Genomic DNA, 20,781 nt, shown 5'->3' on the forward strand with positions numbered 1-20,781 from the left:
TGTTCTATGCCAGTGGAATATTGTCCAAGTAGTGTTTCAGAGGGTACAGCAACAGTTTGTTCCAACTCTGTTTTAAGAGACACAGAGGGTTTTTAAGTAATCACCAGAAGTTGGGACACCTGTGCAAATTGTTTGCTTCAACTATCAAGACTTCATTTACTTTAATTGTTACAAAATATCTGTAGGATGTAACTTATTAATAACCTATTAGTCCCTGATTTTAATTTATATATATATATCTATATCTATATATCTATATCTATATATCTATATATCTATATCTATATATCTCTATATATATATCTATATCTCTCTATATATCTATCTCTAGATAGAGATAGAGATATCTCTATCTCTAGATCTATCTCTATCTCTAGATCTATCTCTAGATATATAGATATATCTCTCTCTATCTCTATCTATCTCTAGATAGAGAGAGATCGATCTATCTCTAGATAGAGAGAGATCGATCTATCTCTAGATAGAGAGAGATCGATCTATCTCTAGATAGAGAGAGATCGATCTATCTCTAGATAGAGAGAGATCGATCTATCTCTAGATAGAGAGAGATCGATCTATCTCTAGATAGAGAGAGATCGATCTATCTCTATCTCTATCTATCTCTAGATATAGATATTTACATGGAGATCCACAAAGGGAGAAAATGAATCACATATCATAAAGTAGTTTTTATTCCTGAGCTTTCAACCCCTACCAGGGGTCTTCATCAGAGGATAATGCTTAGACTTACATTACCGTGTGGGTGGGGGGTGGGGTTATTGGGAGTAAAGTCTTGTTTATTAAGAATAAGTTCTTCTTGAGTTTGTATATGCTGGATTTATGTCCAAGTGTCTGTTGATTGCGTTCTCATTTGATAAGCAGGATTCAGCCAGCTCTCTGGCACTTTTATTATTGGCTTTAAATTTTACTTAATTAAATGTATGTCCTGTTAATTTAGTATGCGTATAGATCAATGATAGTGAGTCCTTTCTTCTGACGGCGTTGCGGTGTTCCTGTATACGTGTTGCGATTCTTTTTGAAGTTTGACCAATGTATACAGCTGAGCATGAACTGCATGGAATGCTGTACACTGCGTTTCGTGTTTCTGCTGTCGATTTCTTGTTTTTAGCATTCAAGAGGACCGTGTGTAGATTGTTCGTGGGTTCATGTGCTATTCTGACACCTGACTTGGCCAGGATGCGTGCAGCACCTTCAGACACATTGTGGTGATAAGGTAATGAGTGCCAGGTGGGGTGGGGGTTCTGATTCAAGTCAATTGTTTGTTGAGTTTTTTGGCGTCTTCTGTGTAGGTTTCGATTAATGAATGTTTTTGAGTATCCGTTTGAAGTGAAACGCCAGCAACCACCCGATATCTCATAAACGGAGCTGTGTTAAAACTCGATTCAGAAGAGTCCACACCCATTGTAATATGAAAGAGAGACGCTATCTCTTCCACCTTTTCACTTCATATATAAAATCCAACATCTGTCTGCTTTTCATGGCAGAGCTACTTAATGGCTATAGCTCGTGTTGTGTTTTTTTTTTTTTTTCTTTTTCTTCTATAATTTGAACATTCTTGTTGATTTTGTGACTTCTGTCCTCGCACTAAGTGTCATAGTTCGCTTACGGTACCGATTTACTTGTGCGAATCCGAGAGAGACGCGGGGTACCCTCCTCACTCACGTGCCAGCATCGAGGCGTTCCTTACCTCCACTTAGCTAGTGAACGAGAGAACTACTTTACAGATTTAGATTGGGCTTTATTCTAGAATTTCCTTGAACAATCATGGTTGGCTTACAGCAGCGATATATTTGCGCTAATGCGAGACAGAGACTGCAGGCTGAGGGGATGGGATGGGGAAGCGTGACATTGGGAGCAGGGAGCCAGGCGGGGCCCTCTTCACTGTTCTGTTTCACTTCTAAACGGGTGAAGCCACTGGGGACAGGTAGTTTGGAATATTCTGAAATGTGCTTATTTTCAATTTTTGCTAACCAAAACTTTAAATTTAAACCTCTGGCAGTTTACTGCTTACATTTTCGCCCTTTTAGGTCATTCGTTGCATTCAACTGATTATATCTGAAGAAAAATTAGATGTGTTCAAAAACTTTTGACCGGTATTATACATGGCCAAATATCTGGGTTACTTATGGAGAAATTATCATGGTGGTAATTGAAGTGGTTTCACTGTGTTTATGTGAAGCACTTTGAGTAGCAAGAAAAACACTATATACTGTAAATGTAATTATTATTACATATGGCCAAACAACCAGGTCACTCGTAGAGAAATCTACATGTTGACCTGGTTTCTCAGGTTGAAGTGTGATTCATCACCCTAGAGAATACCCTTCCATTACTTCAGAATTCAGTGGTGGGTGGCGTGCTTTACACCACTCCAGCCGACACTTGGCATTGTGCACATGAGTCAGCCATAGAAACCTATTTCACAAAGCCGCTGACACAGAGTTTTTGTGCCAGTGTGGCTTCCAGAAACAGTTTGGAACAGTTTGGGAGAGATGCCACACAGGATAGGTGATTTTTCTCTGTGCTTCAGCATTCATCAACCCCTTCTCTGTTAGTTTGTGTCGTCTACCACTCCATGGCTAAGGTGTTGTTGCTCCACAACACTTCCACTTCACAATAATGGCACTTCCAGTTGACCAGATCAGATCGAGGTTGGTGGGGAGCATGCTCTGATTTTATAGCACATTGCCACACTCAACACACGACAAACCACTTAGATTGGCAGGTCTAGTAGAGCAGACATTTCATGCTACTGACTTGGGGCGAAGGTGACATCCTATGACAGTGCCACGTTTAAAGTAATCTGAGTAGTTCAGTATGACCACATGGTTGTGAATGGCGATTTGCATGGCTGCATGATTGATCTGATGCACTTGTTAACAATGAAACACCTGAATTCAGTCATCTGGGGGTAAAGGTGTCCACATAACCTTTGGCCATAGCACACAGCTCTAGTGTTTTGTGTTCATATTCTGGTCCAGGCAATATCTGTATGGCCCTTGCTTGTCCTCCTGAGGTTCAAGTTAGGTTCTGTAGCCCTAGGTGTCTGCTGTTACAGGCTAGCACCATAGAACAATTTGAGTGATGTCGAGATCTGTTCTGCCTCCCTAAGCTACTGTATTACTGGAATAAGCAAATTTGGAAGATGAATCGATTATCTATGGAAATCAGTTCTTATTTCTGCGGCCAGGGTTGCCACAGGCATGGTTTGAGGAAGCAACAAAAGGATGTGGTCTCAGAATGGAGCATACGATCTTAATCAAATGATAAGTCAAGATAAATAAGGTGCCACATGTGAGGTTGGGGATCAAAATAAAGAGGTGGCAGCTCAGGGTGTGGTGTGTAGATGGGGGCAGAATTGGCAAGAGGAGTGTCCAGCAGGGCTCAGTGCTGGGACCACTGATATTTTTTTAATATACTAGGGGGCTTCGCCCCTTGCTCTCTTCGCTCGCCCACCCCTGGGTTTGATTAACCAGATATACAATTTAAGGAGATTTTCATTTTATTCATTTTCATTCATTTTTTTATTTCTTGATTTTTGCCAGTAATAAAGCTGTAGTGAATGAGTTAAATCCCCCTCCCCCTGGGCATGTTACACACCAGCCACTTTGCGTCTCTGCCTCTCGCGTTGAGGGCTGAACACATGCTAAGCAGATGCGGTCGCTCCTCCGAAACCCTCTTAAACGGTGATACAATGGGAAACAAATACCTTTTTTTTTTTTATACCTCCTCTTTGCTTGATCAGCTGCTGCCGTGCCACGTGATCTACATCTCGCAGGACACTTCGAACATTTAAAAGCCAGTACAGCAGCTGTCCTTTTGTCTCACTTTCTTGTCTCGTGGGACGTTAGTGTCTCTGAGAAAGTCACGTCTCAACCAACCCAAGACTTTTTTATTATAATAGAGAGATATTAACGATTTGGATAGGAATATAAGTAACAAGCTGGTTATGTTTGCAGATGATACCAGGATAGGTGGATTGGCAGGTAATTGAGAATCCATTGAATCATCACAGCGGGACTTGGACAGCAGACAGGCTTTGGCAGATTTGTGGATGATGAAATTAAATGTCAGTAACTTATTAATTATCTTTATTAAGGATAACATTGAACAACACATGGCAAGGACAGGAGTTGTTCTGAACAGTCAGCAGGGGGTCAGAAGAGGGAGGTCATGTTTTACTAACATGTTGGAATTCTATGAGGATGCAACAAAAGGATACGATCAAAGTGGAGCATATGATGATATTTATCTGGACTTTCAGAAAGCATTTGATGAGGTGCCACATGAGAGGTTGGGCATCAAATTAAAAGAAGTGGCAGTTAAGGTTGATGTTTCTAGATGGGTGCAGATTTGGCTCAGACACAGGAAGCAGAGGGTGATGGTGCGAGGAACCTCATCAGAACTGGCCGATGTTAAGAGTGGTGACCAGCAGGGGGCAGTGCTAGTGGCCACTGCTATTTTTAATATACATAAATGATTTAGATAGGAATATAAGGAACAAGCTGGTGAAGTTTGCAGATGATACCAAGATAGGTGAATTAGCAGATAATTTGGAATCCGTTATATCATCACAGAAGGACTTGGACAGCAGACAGGCTTGGACAGATTTGTGGCAGATGAAATTTAATGTCAGTAAATGTAAAGAATTACACATAGGAAGTAAACATGTGAGGTTTGAATACACAATGGGTAGCGGGAAAATTGAGAGTACACCTTATGAGAAGGATTTAGGAGTCATAGTGGACTCTAAGCTATCGACTTCCAGACAGTGTTCAGAAGCCATTAAGAAGTGTAGCAGAATGTCTGGTCATATAGCGCCTTGATGTGTGGAGTACAAGTCCAAAGATGTCCTGTTCAAGCTTTACAACACACTGGTGAGGCCTCATCTAGAGTGTGTTGTGCAGTTTTGTTCTCCAGGCTACAAAAAGGACAAAACAGCAATGAAGAAAATCCAGTTGAAGAGTCACTAGGCTGATTCCAGGGCTACAGGGGATGAATTAAGAGGAAAGATTGAAAGAGCTGAGCCTTTACAGTTGAAGGAAAAGAAATTAAGAGGAGACCTGATTGACGTGTATAAAATTATGAAGAGAATTACTTTAAAATGAGTTCATTGAGAACACAGGGGAGCAGTTGGAAACTTGTGAAGGATACATTTTGCACAAACCTTAAGGAAGGTTTTCTTTACCCAGAGAATCACAGGCACATGGAATAAGTAACCAAGTAGTGTGGTAGACAGTAAGACTTTAGGGGCTTTCAAAATGGGAATCTGTTTTTTTTTGTAGAATTAAGTGGATAGGACTGTCAAGCTTTGTTGGACTGAATGGCCTGTTCTCATCTACAGTGTCCTAATGGAAGTGGTTGTCTGAGTAATTTATTAAATTACTGATGGGAACTTGTGCGGCAGAGTCGTACATTTCCATTACTAGGGGCTGACGCAGGCTATGCTGTTTTTGCAAGTACCCCCCTTTCCCAGGCTCAATAGTCGTCCAAGATTTATGAAATTCTCATAGTTCCCGATTTATCAGTTTGTGTCTGACAGTCTCCCGTGTTGGACTGATGCCCGGTCGCTTCCTGCTTTAACTGACGCCGATTGAATAGAATATAAGGGTGTGGAGTTTGAACATTTGTATAGCTTCTCAGTCTGATACCTGGTGCTTAATGTACCACAACAGAGTATGGGGATAGGCTACGATTGTGGCTGAACTCGCCATACTTGTTAACCCATCGTACAGCACTGGCTCCGTCAGGCAGCACGCTATTGGCATCCAGGAAAAAAACGAGTGAGCAAGACTGTGCTGGAAAGTCCTGACAAAGTCATTAAATTTACCATTTTCAGCTAATGTTGTGTTTCATTTCTGTACATTTTTTCTAGCTAAAGTTAGACCTCTTATAACTTGACAAGATGCCGAAAAATGAGTTCACATTTTTGTTTTCAATCGACTACCTAAGAAATTCATCAATCGATTGCAGTTAGTGCAGAATCTTAACTAGAAAAAGAAAATCTGAGCACATCACATCAGTCTTAGCGTCGTTACATTCAGGGCTGTGGAGTCGGAGACAATTTTGGGTACCTGGGGTCGGAATCGGCAAAAATGTACAGACTCCGACTCCTAATAAATTTTAGATTGTAATGGAAAAAAAAAAAAATGAAGCAAGTTCAAATGTCGCATTTCACAAACAATAGTCATAATTAAGTACTTCTCTGATGTAAGAATTAAGCCCAGTGCATGGTTGTGTTACTACTACTACTGTGAATTGCAGATGAACTATTATACAACCTGGCATTCATATATTGTCATTTGGATTATGGGTACATTGCAAAAAGTGTTTTCATTTTATTTCAGATATGTGTTTAACAAGTTAATTTGAGTGTAAACAAGTGTAATGATGTAGGTGGAGGTGTGTGCTGTGGCCTGATGTGTGTTCAGGGGTTCTTGTCTTTTGTTTAAACTGGACAATACGGTAGAGAGAGTCAGCTTCCTAGCCAGTAGTTCTGTGGTTCAATTACGTGTATGTTGCCTTCCTTCAATCGGCATGGAAAACACATTAGGATATTAAATACAGAGGAGTCAGAAGTATCGGATTAAGGAGTCGGAGTCGAAGGATTTATCTACCAATTCCACAGCCCTGGTTACATTGGTTACCTGTATCACTATTAAATACTACTGATTGTTAACAGAGCCTTAAATAATCTCACGGCATCCTATATTTTGAAATGTTTTTCAAAATTACACTCCGTCAAGGGTCCTCAGTCACGGTCCTGGAGGGCCGTAGTGGCTGCAGGTGTTTTGCTCCACCACAGTTGCTTAATGAGAAGCACTTATTGCTCAAGTAACACTTCTGCTTCACTTTAGTGGTCTCGCTCGTTAAGATTTTGAACACTTTTCGCTTATTTTAGTCTTTAACAGCTGTTTTCTCGGTTTATAATGGCTCCTAATTAACAACATGCAAATGACAAAAGAGACCAGCATTTCTCCATTTAGCTTGTTTCCATTTACACCCCTGTGTGTATTCATCATGCACTGTTGGGTTTAATTAAATACTTGGAAGGAAAGTGAAGAGAAAGTGAAGGACTGAGAATTACTCCTCCATTTTAGCCTTCAAATCATTTGGATGATATCCTTAGAAAGGGGATGAAAATCAAGGATATGAGAATGACCAGACCTAGTCGATTTAAAGCACTAACAAGCCAAAAAATTTATATTATTGGGAAGAATTGCTTTCTAATTAAGCAACCGGGTTAGAACAAAAACCTGCGGCCACTGACACCCTCCAGGACTGTGATTGAGGACCCCTGGTCCAAGTCATAACTTCAGATCTTTAAATGAGGGTCTGCTTATACAGGGGGTCCTCGGGTTGCAACACAGTTCCGTTCCTACAACAGTGATGTAACCCGAATTTTGGTATAAGTCGAAACACACCCTATAGCCTAAGTCATTTATCTATCCTAACACATTTGCAAAATCATATTCTATAACACTGCAGTGGACTGGTGCCCTGCCCAGGGTTTGTTTCCTGCCTTGTGCCCTGTGTTGGCTGGGATTGGCTCCAGTAGACCCCCGTGACCCTGTAGTTAGGATATAATGGGTTGGATAATGGATGGATGGATATTCTAGAACATAACACAACAAAGCCACAGAAAAAGGACATAAATATACTGTACAAAAAATTCCTTACCTTTTATTCCTTCTGATCTCTTTACAATGTCTAGTTCCACTTCCATCATGATGGCTTTCCTCTTCTTTGAAGCACTACCATCTGAAGACTCTGACTTTCGTTTAGTAGCCATGATAAGGGCCACAAAGTCGCCAAAAAAAGCCACGCAAATGGAACACTTCCTCCGTGCGCAACAAAACTAGTTTGCCAGCTCCCTCACTCATACACTGCGTATTCTTCCGCTGTGCGCAACCAAACTAGTTCGCCCATGTAGCTTGTAAGTACGAAGTTAATGGTGTAAGCCAAAACACTCATATCTCAATTTTTTTTACGTTTTTATGGGAGTGAGCATTGTTAACTTGAAACATATGTCGAAACGTTGTAACCCGAGGACTCCCTGTAATTCCATGAGCCAACCTGAAAAGAAATGGCGAGGTGGCTTTTTGCTGTTATGCACCTAAAATTTGGAATACTTTACCAATAGAAATTCACCAGGCTAATACTGTAGAACGATTTAAAAAAAACTGCTTAAAAACCCATTATTTTAAAACGGCTTTTTCATAGGCTGGACGGTCTTTTGGCCTTGGAACCCCTGCAGATTTTGTTTTAACTGGATTTTTTTGTCCTCCTACCCATCTGACCTTACCTTTTTTTCTTTGTTACATACTCTATAATAGTCAGTCGGTCATTGTCCAACCTGCTATATTATTGCTTAATCTTATTTGTTCATGTTTTATTTAAAATTTCTTTTATTTCATATTGTAAATCATTTTGAGCTACATTATTTGTATGAAAACATTCTATATAAATAAATGTTTTTGTTGGTACATTAATGTGCTCTGGTGACGAGATCAATGACGACAGTCAGCAAGTCTGACATTCTTTACGACTAGAGATTGTATAATTTGATGTAGACTTTAATGTTTCTGCTTCAGGTATTACTCTGCAAGTTACCATAGACTGAAAGGGCTTTCCATTATCATTGAACCATTCTGGCATCAGCTTAAGTTGTGTCCAATGTTCCTACCACCTGCTCCCTTCTGGAAATACCTCATTGATGATCATCCTTTGGAGCAAGAACGGTTGCTGATAAGATCAGTTCATTCTCTCTACAGTTGGTGTTACCTGGTAGGCTACAGGTGGTTGTCAACTTATGATCTATGCATCTTGCGACCTTTTAACCTCCGGCCGCTTCAGTGCCTCACAGGCAAACGGTTTTCGCCATCAGCTCCATATGCTCATTCCACTCGATCTCTGTTTAATACCTGCAGTGGTTTTGAGTTAGGTTTGTCTTCGAGGAAAAAGGCAATTGACTTCAACACAAAAATGAAGGTGATCAAGCAGTATGAGGGAGAAAAAGTGGATATAAGATTGTATGTGACTTGTAAGTTATCCCATTGTAACCGGTGTTCACCTCCTGCGCTGTACTGCTGTGCTGTGGCGTTGAATCCGCTTAACTTCCAAAGTGTCTGTGTTGTGATTCACAATGTGCTGCTTTGTGTTTACCGCCACAAAGGCGTAATGAAACCACACTGAGCTCCTTTATCTGTTAGTGTTTATTTTTAACAGGCTAAAATGTTAAAACAAAATGGGTTGTCTCACCCATCAATTGACAAACCACTTAGATTGGGACCCGAGTGCAATGGGTGACACCTCAGCACCAGTTTTTCTTTTTATGGTGGCTGGAGTCCCAATTCTGTTAAGTTCACCCTGTAAGTTGGAGGACCTGCTTGCAGGATTGGATGCAGATTAACGTCATATGCCGGATGGGGCATTAATTGCAGGTTAAGGGCCTTGCTCAAGGGTCCAGCGGAATAGTCACTTCTGGCGTTTCTGGCTCCGATCTCTAGTCTCAGAGCCACCACTCCACCCATGATGTGCTAAGAATGATGATAAAAAGGATATTAATCTGACTTAAGGGACTTGTGCAGTATTATACAAGCGCTCATGTTTGAGTACATATATTGGTCAGGTTGGGGAGCATGCACTGGTACAGCACATTGCCACACTTGCCACATGACACAACAGCCCGGGATTCTGGTTGGAAACCCCCAGGGCAGACACGCGGTCCAGTCCCACCCTCTGGAAATGACCCTCTATATGCCGCAGCCAGGTGTTACGTGGGTGTCCCCTTGGCCTGGTCCAGCCACTCGGGTCCTCAACAATGAGGGTCCTGTGAGCCGGGTCACCCCTGGGTAATGGCAGCACATGGCCGTAGTGCCCTAACTGACGCTTCCTCACAATGCAGGTCATGTGCCTCATTCAGGACCCTGTGAGCAACACAAAGTCAAACCAGCGGCACCCCAGGATTCTCTGAAGAGATGTCTCTGGTGACCTTTCCCATGAAGTCCGTAGACGGATTGGCAGAGCATGGGATAGTCATGAGGTCGCTGGAAAAGGGGTATGTGGCGCACCCAATATCTCTGCAAAAGGACATATACCTGTCAGTCTTATATCCGGATCGACTTACGACCAGTCTGATGGCACCGAACACGGTCATAAGTTGACGACCTCCTGTATTTTCAAATCCTTTGCATGGCAGAAAATGGGTTTGTTAATTTTTGGGTTGTTCTCCATGTGTGCTGTCATTGAACAACCCTCCCCTCCCCTAAGGTTAAAAGTGCCTAATTTAACTTATGGTAACAACTAGTTTTATTTTCAAATTTTCCATTTGCATAGATAAATGCCGTGAGGAACCACATCCACCCTTTGCACTTGTCATGTAGATTTGATATAAAAGGCAGGGCAACTTTTTTTTTTTTTAACTCGTCAGACTAAAGAGTCTGCCGTCTTCTGAAGGGCTTCTCTTCTAATGTCGGGCAGTCCAGGTTGGAGCAGTGAATACGTCGGATGGTAGGTGTTCTGTGTAAATGAAATTCATTAACGTGTCTGCTGATGTACAAGGGGATATCCAGAGAAAAAGGTTACAAGTGCCCTGGAGGGTGCAGGGAATTTTTTTTTTTTCTTTCAAAGGTTGGCATACCTGCATGTAGGGGGGTCCGAACGGTCAAAATAAGCCCGGGACCGCGTCAGTCAGTTGTGAAATGTCATCAAAGCAAGCGAGTTCGTCAACCTCTGCTGAGGCCGTTTGCTCCACATACCGCCGATGCGAGATTCGTTCGGTCATCAAGTTCCTCACTTTGCGTCGCGAATCCGCGGCCGAGATCCATCGTCGGCTTGTGGAAACTTATGGAAAGAATTCTTGGGTGGGAAACGTTTTTCCAACAATGAGGAGGTGAAGGAGACAGTGGAGAAGTGGCTTTCGGAGGTGGAGCGGAGCGTATTCGACGAGGGTATAAAAAAGCTGGTGCCCAGGCTGAAGAAGTGCATTGAAGTTGACGACGATTATGTTGAGAAATAAACACACATTTTGGAACATACCCTGTAAATTTGGTTGAAATATATAAATTTTTCGATTTTTAACAGCTGTTGTAACCTTTTTTTCTGGATATCCCTCGTAAGTGAAGGATGCAATGCCGCACGTGTGCAAGTAACGTATTCTGTAAATAATGCTGATGTTAACACACTGTGTGTCCTTGGTGGGTATTTTCGCCTTCGGTCAACGTAACTGTGAAACACGTTCTCGAGGACGGCAGTGGAAATTAAGGGGAATGGGCAGTTGGGACTGAAGACAGAAAGCACGTCTTTATGCAGGGAGTTGTGGGAATCTGAACAAAGTACCGAGACATGGAGCTGAAGAAGAAAAATCCGGTCAACCTTTTAAGAAGGATCTGGACGAGAACGTTGGGATGGCTCGGCCATTAGTTACACATACAAGCCTGATGGACTGAATTGTCTCCTCTCGTCAGATTTGTTAGAGAGAGAGAGATGTGAAAGGCACTATATAATAGATAGATTTAACTTTGTTTAATACCTGGATGTAGATTAGAGGATTGAAGCCATCTTTATTATCCCATATAGGGAATTTGGTTTGTGCATCAGCAGTAAGCTTACATAGACCTGGAGTTTTAAACATAGAAAGAGAATGAAGGAGAAAATACATTATAAGGAACCACGTGTATCTGAAATAAATACATACATATGCAAATAGAAATACTAAAAAACTGTACGTTGTCATGCACTTCGGAAAGATCTCCTCACAGGTGTGTAATAACCTCCTAAGTAGAGAGTGGGCATTGAGTGGGTCAGGGGGAGAAACACCCTGTGAGGGCACTTAGCTCTGCCCCATCTGGTTCATCAGCTATAAGAAACCCAGCTGCCCAGAAGGAGGCGTTTTTATGTGACCAGAATGACCCCCATATCTTTGGCTGGAGCAAAGTTTGTTTTGTGTTAATCCTAAAGGCAATAAGCGTAAACGCCAAGAGGCGAGGTTTTTGTTAGACATTTCAGTTAATTAAACGAGACAACCCAGTTGATGTCCAGACTTATACCTTTGTGTGACGTGTCATTCCTGCACTCGGCCACACCACCCATCAACACAGTGGCGTCTATGAATCTGGTGTGATGCCGATGGACATGTTTTCCAGTTACTGTCCTCATTAAGCAGCCTAATTGCTGAGGGCACCAATGATCTCGAATATCTAGAAGTTTTTATTTGGCATTCAACATGCAAGAATCCATGTAGTGCCACACAGTTAAAATGATATTTGCAATGTAGTGGGGGTGTGAGAGCTTTGAGGGACTGATGGAGCTTTTCAAGACCCAGATCCTCGTATATTTGCTGTTACACTGAGTTTTGTTTCACCCCAACCAGCCTCAATTAGGCGCTGAAGTTTGACTTTGACTTAGTCACATGTTGCCAAAGATGCAGGTTAAACCAAAATAAAGGACGATGCTCTGCAGGACAGGCAAGTAAAACACTTGGAGAATGTGGCAGTTGACACAAAAGTCATTCAGTTTATGGAAGGAAGCACTTGCATTGAATCTTAACTGTATGTATATATGTGTATTTGTACATATGTGTATATTTATTGCAGGCAGTGAGGCTTTGGACTTGAACTGTGAGGTTGTAGGTTCAAATCCTACCACTGACACCAACTGTGTCATCCTAAGCAGGTCACTTCACCTGTCTGTGCTGCAACTAGAAAAACTAAAGCAATAAAACCAATTATATCTCAAATGTTTTAAGTCACCTTGGATAAAGGTGTCAGCCAAATAATGAATAAGTAGTGTTTTCTGATCTATAGCAATAACATTAAAATCCCTCAGATTGCTCTCGTTTACCCAGCTTAAAACTTGTGATGTTTCTCGTTTTAAAGGAGATGATTGTTTCTGCTAGTTAACAATTGATTTCCATACATGAGACCTCTGTCTTTTATTTTCTTAATGTCAATGGCCATCTCTTCAGTTTTCCTTGCATTTACTACAAGGAATTATGTGGACTTCCCACTTTTATAATTCAGTCCAGCCACTTCAAATCTTGCATTTAAAATTATTTATTCCACGTTTACCTTTAGCAACCCTGACGTTTTTATTGTCTGGGTGGATCTAAATCCTGGCCTGTTTCGAAAGATTTCAGCTGTCATTGTGTAATCGCCCAAGAATTATTTCACTACATTTAAGCCATGGCGTTTTTCAGCTTTCCCACAGAATTGTGCAAATGAGGTGAATAATCAGGATTTGGTCATGAGTGTCAGGCTTATTGTATAAATTGCATCATAAGTTGGTTTTGTGTTGCTCTTTCCAAAGAAGTCATGCATTCTGGTAGGCATTTTAACCTTAAATATGGTCTACATTTACAAGATTCCTTTATCTAAAGCAACTTACAACATTTGAGATACAACTGGGTACATTTCATTTTCCAGCTGGAGCACAGGCGGGTGAAGTGACTTGTTCAGGGTCACACAGTGTCAGTGGTGGGATTATAAAGTAGTTCAGGATACACGGTGGCTTGTTACCCTTGGACAGCCACTATTGTGTGTGTGTGTGTGTGTGTGTGTGTATGTATGTATGTGCATGTACAGTGGGGAAATAATAATAATAATAATAATTAGAATTTGTGAGGTTGCTCACTTACAAAGAAATGAACAGTCTAATTTTTATGATAGTTTCATTTTAATGGAGTGAGACAGAATATCAACCAAAAATCCATAAAAAAACACATTATATAAAAGTTATAAATTGATTGGCATGTCATTGAGTGAAATAAGGATCTGATCCCCTACAACCCAGCCAGAACTCTGGCTCCCACAGCTTGGCTGTGTGCCCATGTGGCGCACACATTACAATCAATCAATTACAGATAGTCCTGATCTGGACTCGTTATGTGTATAAAGCACACCTATCCACAGAATTGGTTTCTTCCATTCCAATATCTCCACCATCGTGGACAATACCAAAGGGCTGTTAAAGGATGTCGGGGACAAGGCTGGAATGGGCTACAAGACCATCAGCAAGAAGCTTGGTGAGAAGGTGCAACTGTTGGTGTGATTATTCGAAAATGGAAGAAATATAAAATGACCATCAATCGCCCTCAGTCTGGAGCTTCATGCAAGATTTTGGCGTGAGGTTGATCATGAGAAAGGTGAGGGATCAGCCCAAAACATCACGGAAGGAGCTTGTTAATGATCTGAAGACAGTTAAATACTATATATTTAACTGCCTTCAGATCATAGATATATATGGAGATAGAGATATAGGGGGAACAGTTATCTGATCTGCCCTTGGCTTTTGTTAAGATTGTGTAGTCCTTTTTAAGTTGGCCATCGGAATACAAAAGCCCGAGGGGAGTAGGGCTCCTATATGCTTTTGTTCGGCTATTCTTAAGAGTAGCCTTCTCAAGGGAAGCGATCTAAAGACGGATCGACACGTAAGCGAATCCCGGCAGAAACGCCCCGTGTTCGGAGCGGCTACGGCCTCTAGTAAAATACTGTATCTAAGTTGAGGTAGCAAACTTCGGCTGGTGTTGAGATATTCTTGCCTTGTATTTGAGTTGATTTGTGCAGTGTGAATGTTTGAGGTAACTTTTATAGCTCGTATGTGCAAATCAAAGCTAAACGTTTCAGCATTTCCAGTATTAACTTGTCCGCCAATATAAAAAGTTCCTCCCGAGATTAAAGCGCATTTCCTGGACACGTTTACGTCCTAAAACACAAATGTTAAGTATGACGGTTTGGTTTGTTAAGCAGCAGAAACGGTATCGTCAAAACTGAATCACTTTGAATGTAATTTAAAATGTGCAGTTGCGTAAACGCGGCAGACTTTGCAGTGTCTTGCACTGCTAGTTCAGGACTTCGTGTTAACAGACTGCGTGCAGCACGTCTTTCTGCTGCGCGTGCAGAGTGGCGTCACCTCTGCTCTCTGCTCATTGGCTGACCTTCTTCCCATTCAAGATAACACACATGTGCTACTTGTTGCATTCTGACTGGCCGGTTGTGCCGACGTGGTTTTCTGAGCAGCTCTCTTCAGGCGATTGGAGGGGAGAGTAGCCAATCGGATTGAAGCAGTGTCCCGGAGGGGATTAACTCTTTAAGTGGAAACTTCACCGACTGTGCCTTGCAGTTGTATGTGTGCACAGTTTGAAACACGGAATTATTTCTGCGTTCTTTGTAATATGAGAAGCACTGTAAATTTATTTGATACTAATACGAAACAAGATTTTCTTTTACTAAATAGAGGAAAACGAATATATTGTAGGATATACTGCATATATTTATGTATTGTGTGCAATTACAGTAGATTCAGAAGGCATTCCAAACCCTTCTCTCTGCACCCTTTATCGTCCTGTAGGTTTAGTTTTCAAAGGATACATTTGCCACTTTGCCCATCAATATAAACTCCATACAAAGTGAAAACATTTTAAGAAAGGGATGCAAATTTATTTAAGTCAACAACTGAATATTTTCTGAATTATGTGTGCGTGTGAGGTTTCCTGTGGGCCTTTACCCAGCCTCGTGCCATTCTGCTGGTGCACTTCTTCTGGACAGTCTCTCGCCATGTGGGTAGCCCTTTACAGCATATTGGCCAAAATGCACTGTATTATTATTTATTATTTGGCTGACACCCTTATTTAAGGTAATGTAACATTTGAGACACAATCGCTTTCATTATGCAGGTTTTTCTAATTGCAGCACAGGCGGGTGAAGTGACTTGTCCTGGTTACACAGTGCCAAATTACAGGATTTGAACCCACAACCTCAGGGTTTGATGATCAAAGCCTTAATGCTTTTAGACTTTTTCCCCCCAAACCTTTACTGTAATAAGTCTTTACATTTTATATAATGCTTTTCTCACTACATCAAAAGGTTTGATTTTTATTTCTCTCCCCAAACTCCCTCCCCGTTTTTGTATTAAGTAGCACCTATAAAATGTCTTTGGCTTTTTTTTTTTTCTCAGCGTAGTTTTGATTACTGTGAAGCTCTAAAACAAATCTAAAGTGCACTAAATGCATCTGGCTTCCTGGATACACCAAGATAAAGCCAAAAGCGCTTTATCTTTATCTTTTCATTGCAGTTAACAGAGCTACACAGGCAGCTTTATCAGGACAGGAAGAGGCTGTTGAGCGACAAAAACACTTTGCCTTGAATTGTATTTTACAAAATTATAAATCAAGTACAGAATGGCACAAATAATAACATTCTAAATGACATGAAGCTCATGAAGTAAATTGTCAGTATAGTTTAGCAACAACCGCAACCTTCCAAAGGATGCAGATATTTATTAAGTTACTGTATGTGGTGTTTTGCTCTCTTTATTCTCCCGGATGAGTGGCTGTAAGAGTACATGTTGTGAATACCCCCTCCACATTTTTAATTTGTCTGTTTTAAAAATATATTTGTGTCATTTTCAACCTGGGTTGAAATCTAAATAACCAGCGTAGACCTTTTGTTTTGACTTTTGCAGTGTGCCATCTACTGGAATGTATTTTGTAATGCATGTAGTGATCAAATGTATTGCTTTTGTCATTCCAACAGATGGTACATCACAAACATTTGTAGTAATAGAAAGTAGTATTACAAATGTTTGTGATGCGGCATCTATTGGAATGACAAATGCAATGCACAAGTCTGTTATATGCCATTTGGTGTGGGATTTGTAAAAAGTGTTAAATGTTTGATGTGCCATCATGTGGAATGACATTCAAGAAATATGTCTGTGTTATATGCCATTTGGTGTGGGATTTGTAGAAGCAGAGTTCATTTTGTGATGCGTCATCTGTTGAAATGGCAAGTGCAATGCATACGTCTGTGTGTTATGCCATTTCTTATGGAATTTGGTGAAGCAGCGTTAGTATGTGATACGTCCTTTGTTGGAATGACAAATGAAATGCATTTTATTACTAAAACTGTTTGAGATTTGCAATCTCTTGGACTGACAGAGACATAGCAACGCGACAGACACAAAGACAGGCATGCAGACACTTATCCTTTTATTAAGATACTAGCCATGTGTTCCCAACTACGTTGCGCGTGTCTGTGAAGGGCTCTCTGTTTAAACGCGGCTGCTAGTCGTGAACTGGGCCCTTCGTCGCACAGCATTATGATTTTTTATAAAGGGAAACAAAATTATAAAAGAAAACCCCTGGACGTTGATTCGATAGGAACGGCCTACTCAGAATCACTGTCCGAATCGTAATTATGTGGTGGTGTAGGAGCATTTCTGCTTCTGTCCGTTCACAGTCCGTCTCGTTTTCACGATGCTGTCGTTTCCTCTCACGATGTCTTCTCAACCTTTCTCCAATCTCGCAGGTTGCTTTGTGGCAATCCAAAGAGTAAGGCAATATACACGGAGCAATGGTTATAAAAGGGGGACACATAGGTATCCAGGCTCTTTAAAGCATAAAGAGGGATCACTTCACTTACATGTGAGCAAGCCACGGTACAACTGTGAGATGCGCAGCACTCGTCGGCTACAATGTAACAATAATAATTTCCGGAACGTGCTGTTACGTTGTCATTCATTGTACCGACTGTCTTTCTTTCATCCATATGTTACGTAGGCACGTACCTTTTATCTTCAGCAATCTCATTCTCTAACCAGGCCTCAGGAGCTAACCAGCGTAACACTGTCCACCACCCCTTTCGTTATTCCGGCACATTGTTGACATCCGTGAGTAACAACAACGTACTAAACTAGAAGGTGGTCTACGCATACGTGGAATTCGCGGACAAACAAAGATCAAGATCTAAATGAAGATCTCTTTAGTTAATTTAAAGCACAACAATTTGTTTAGTTTGAATGTCTGTGTTTTGAGGTGTGACTGGCGTACTACAGTCTGCAGTAGTATAAGCCTGGAGGAGATTCTTAATGCAATGCCTATGTTTTAGCTGTCTCTCTACTGCCATCTAGTGCTTCTTCTTCTAATTCATTTGCGGACAAAGATCAAGATCCAAATGAAGATTATATATAGAGATTTCATTTTGTACCTGTCTGTGGTATTCATAAGTTAACAGGGAAAGGGAAAAAAGGCAGTTATGGGAACATTTAAAGTTCCCTGAAAGCAGTACTTTTTGTACAGCATGTTTCATAAAGTGTACTATCACTCTGTGCCTCATCTGACAGTACCTCAATGCCTTGATTAACAAAGAAGATATGTTTCTAGTTTAGTTCATTATAAGACCTTCATTATTGGAAGCAGATTTAACATGGAAGGTGTATTGATGGCGTTTACATGCGCTTTATTAACCTGGTTATTCACAGAAACCCAGTCTCTAAAACGCCATGTAAGCCCGTATTCCAGTTAGAGAACACAGGTTATTAGTCTCTGAGAAACTGGGCTAACATGCGTAGATTTCTCCGTGAGTAACCCGGTCATTGACCACATAAACCCTTAATCAGGTTACAGTTAAGGATGTCATAGTCTGAGGATGTCTGCTGTATTCTGTTTGCTTGCACATACTCAACTAGTCAAATATTTTAGAACCCTTCAGTTTTTTTCTTCAAATATAATCAGTTGGAAATGCAGTGAATGACCTAAAATGGTGACAAAGTAAGCAGTAGACTTTAAATTTACATTTAATGTTTAGGTTGGCAAAAAAAAAAAAAATATCAGAATATTCGAAATGGACCTTCTTCAGGGAACAACTAATAGGCTGCAACCTCCAGACGTGCTGCAGAAATGAAAGTAAATGAAGCCTTGCAAGTTGACAGCAAACAGTTTGCACAGGTGTCCCAACTTCTATTGATTACTTAAAACCTTCTGTCTGTCTTAAAGCAGAGTTGGAACAGACTGAATGAAGTACACCTTGGGCAATGTTCCAGTGATAATGGCAAGAAAACTGCAATTAACAAATGAAATGAGGCCAAATATTACAATCCTCAGAAGGTGTAGGCCTTTTATTTCGACAAATTGTAAAAACGATCCAAGTGTTGGGGATTCCAGTGGTGTCCTACACAATCCAAAGGCAATTGGAAACTAGAAGAAGCTCTGATAGGAGGAGACCTGGCAGAACCGAAGTCAAAAGCCAATCGGAAGACACCAGCTTATGTGATCACAGACGCCTTACAGCACAGCAGCTTAACAGCAGAGGTTAAGTCAGTGTGTACTGTGAAGAGGAGACTTTGTGCTGCAGGTTTGACAGGGTGAGTGGCAGTGAGAAGGACATTCCTTAAAGGACAAAATAGGACCTTGATGTAGCAGCTGTGGACTACAGCAGGCACCTTTTAATCTGCACTGTCCTTTGACTATAAAATAAAGCCCACACTGGAGACCTTTCTGATTAAATATTAACAAATCAACATGGAGATGACAAAGCGGTTAAAAAGAGCAAACAAGCTCAAGAGTCACACGGACGTCATTGAAGGTTCAATCCCCCGGTTAATGTGTGTGTCCATTTAACACATTTGTTACGTTTTGTGATTCAAAGCTGTTCTTTGTTACGTGGTGGAAAAAAGGGCCTGCTAAGTAGCTGAAATTGTACTCCATTCTTTCCACTTCATGTGTGCCTGTCCAACTGGTGTATCTGCTAAGCTGCCAGGTGGAGGTTAAGCCTGTGGATGTGCTGCTTTTGCTTTAATCCTTGAAACAATGAACACGCTATGCGATACTCCAGGAAATGCAGATGGAGAGCGTAAAAGTAATGAACGTGAAGAGTCATTTGAAAAGGTTGCTGCTTTTACATGATCTCTTCAGGTTTCCTCCAAGTATCAAAATGTTACGCTCATTCAAATGCTACTCAACACCCGTCCAGTTTGTTTGTATACTTTTCATCCCCTTCCATTAATGGTTTGAAAGGAGTTTGTGTTTTCACTACCAGTCGGCTGCATTTGCAATAAACTGAACAAATCCTGGGTACGCGGCCTCCTTATGCTCTCCAAAACAGCCTCAGTTCTTCATGGCGTGGATTCCACAAGATTGTTGGGGGGGAAAAACTCCATTGAGATTCTGGTCCACGTCGAACCTGATTGTATCACACAATTACTGCGGATTCGTCCGCTGCCCGTTCACCCTGCAAATCTCCCATCCTGCCACACCCCAAAGGTGTCCTGCTGCATTCAGATCTGGTGAATGGTGAGGAACACCTGAACTCTGTCAGGTTCATGAAAGAAGTTTGCGACAACGTTGGATTTGTGACCTGACCTGCATCGTCATGCTGGAAAGGGGCCATTAGAAGATGGGTGAATTGCGGCCACGACCGCATGCACATCATTAGCAGCAGCAATGCTCAAAGGGGGTCATGCCATTGAAGTGATAATTGTTTGGTATTCATGGGCCCAAAGTGTGCCGAGAAAACAATCCCCACACCAATTCACACCACCACAGCCAGTCTGGACTGTTGACACAATGCAGGTCAGGTGCATGGATTAAAACTTTAAGCCTGTTATCTGTGACCCTCAACAGAAGTCGAGAGTCATCAGACCAGGCTGCGTTTTCTTTTTTTTTTTTTTTCTTCTTCCGGTCTTCACCTGTCCAGTTTTGATGACGCTGTGCCCACTGCAGCCTCAGCTCTCACTTGGCAGACAGAAGTGGAACTCGACTTGGCCTTCTGCTATTGTAGCCCATTTGCCTCAAGATTTGGTGTGTTGAGCCCTCAGAGAGGCTTTTGTTGTCCTTGTATATCCTTCAAAGGGTTGTGCTTCATGGAGCAGGCTACCTTTACTATGAGAAAGATAGAAGTGTGTGTGTTTGTGTGTGTGTATATACACAGGTAGCTGACATGTTGGAGATTGTCGCCTGCTGTACATAGTGAGTGTCTCATCATC

General features: G+C 41.4%; 1 protein-coding gene across 2 annotated transcripts in view; it reads left to right on the forward strand.

Annotated features, from left to right (window-relative positions):
- LOC120535080 (surfeit locus protein 4) overlaps positions 1 to 20,781 on the forward strand; it is a 78,690-nt gene that overhangs the window by 20,595 nt on the left and 37,314 nt on the right. Inside the window, exon 1 of one of the 2 annotated variants that reach the window (XM_039762630.1) lies at positions 14,040 to 14,164. The exons of the other annotated variant lie outside the window; for it this stretch is intronic. Within the exon in view, the coding sequence (XP_039618564.1) occupies positions 14,129 to 14,164 (36 nt within the window). The 5' untranslated portion in view covers positions 14,040 to 14,128. Of the gene's footprint in view, positions 1 to 14,039; positions 14,165 to 20,781 lie in introns of those variants that run through there. 2 annotated transcript variants of the gene reach the window in all.

Source organism: Polypterus senegalus, chromosome 9 (genome assembly GCF_016835505.1).
Source record: "Polypterus senegalus isolate Bchr_013 chromosome 9, ASM1683550v1, whole genome shotgun sequence".
NCBI classification, from domain to species: domain Eukaryota; kingdom Metazoa; phylum Chordata; class Cladistia; order Polypteriformes; family Polypteridae; genus Polypterus; species Polypterus senegalus.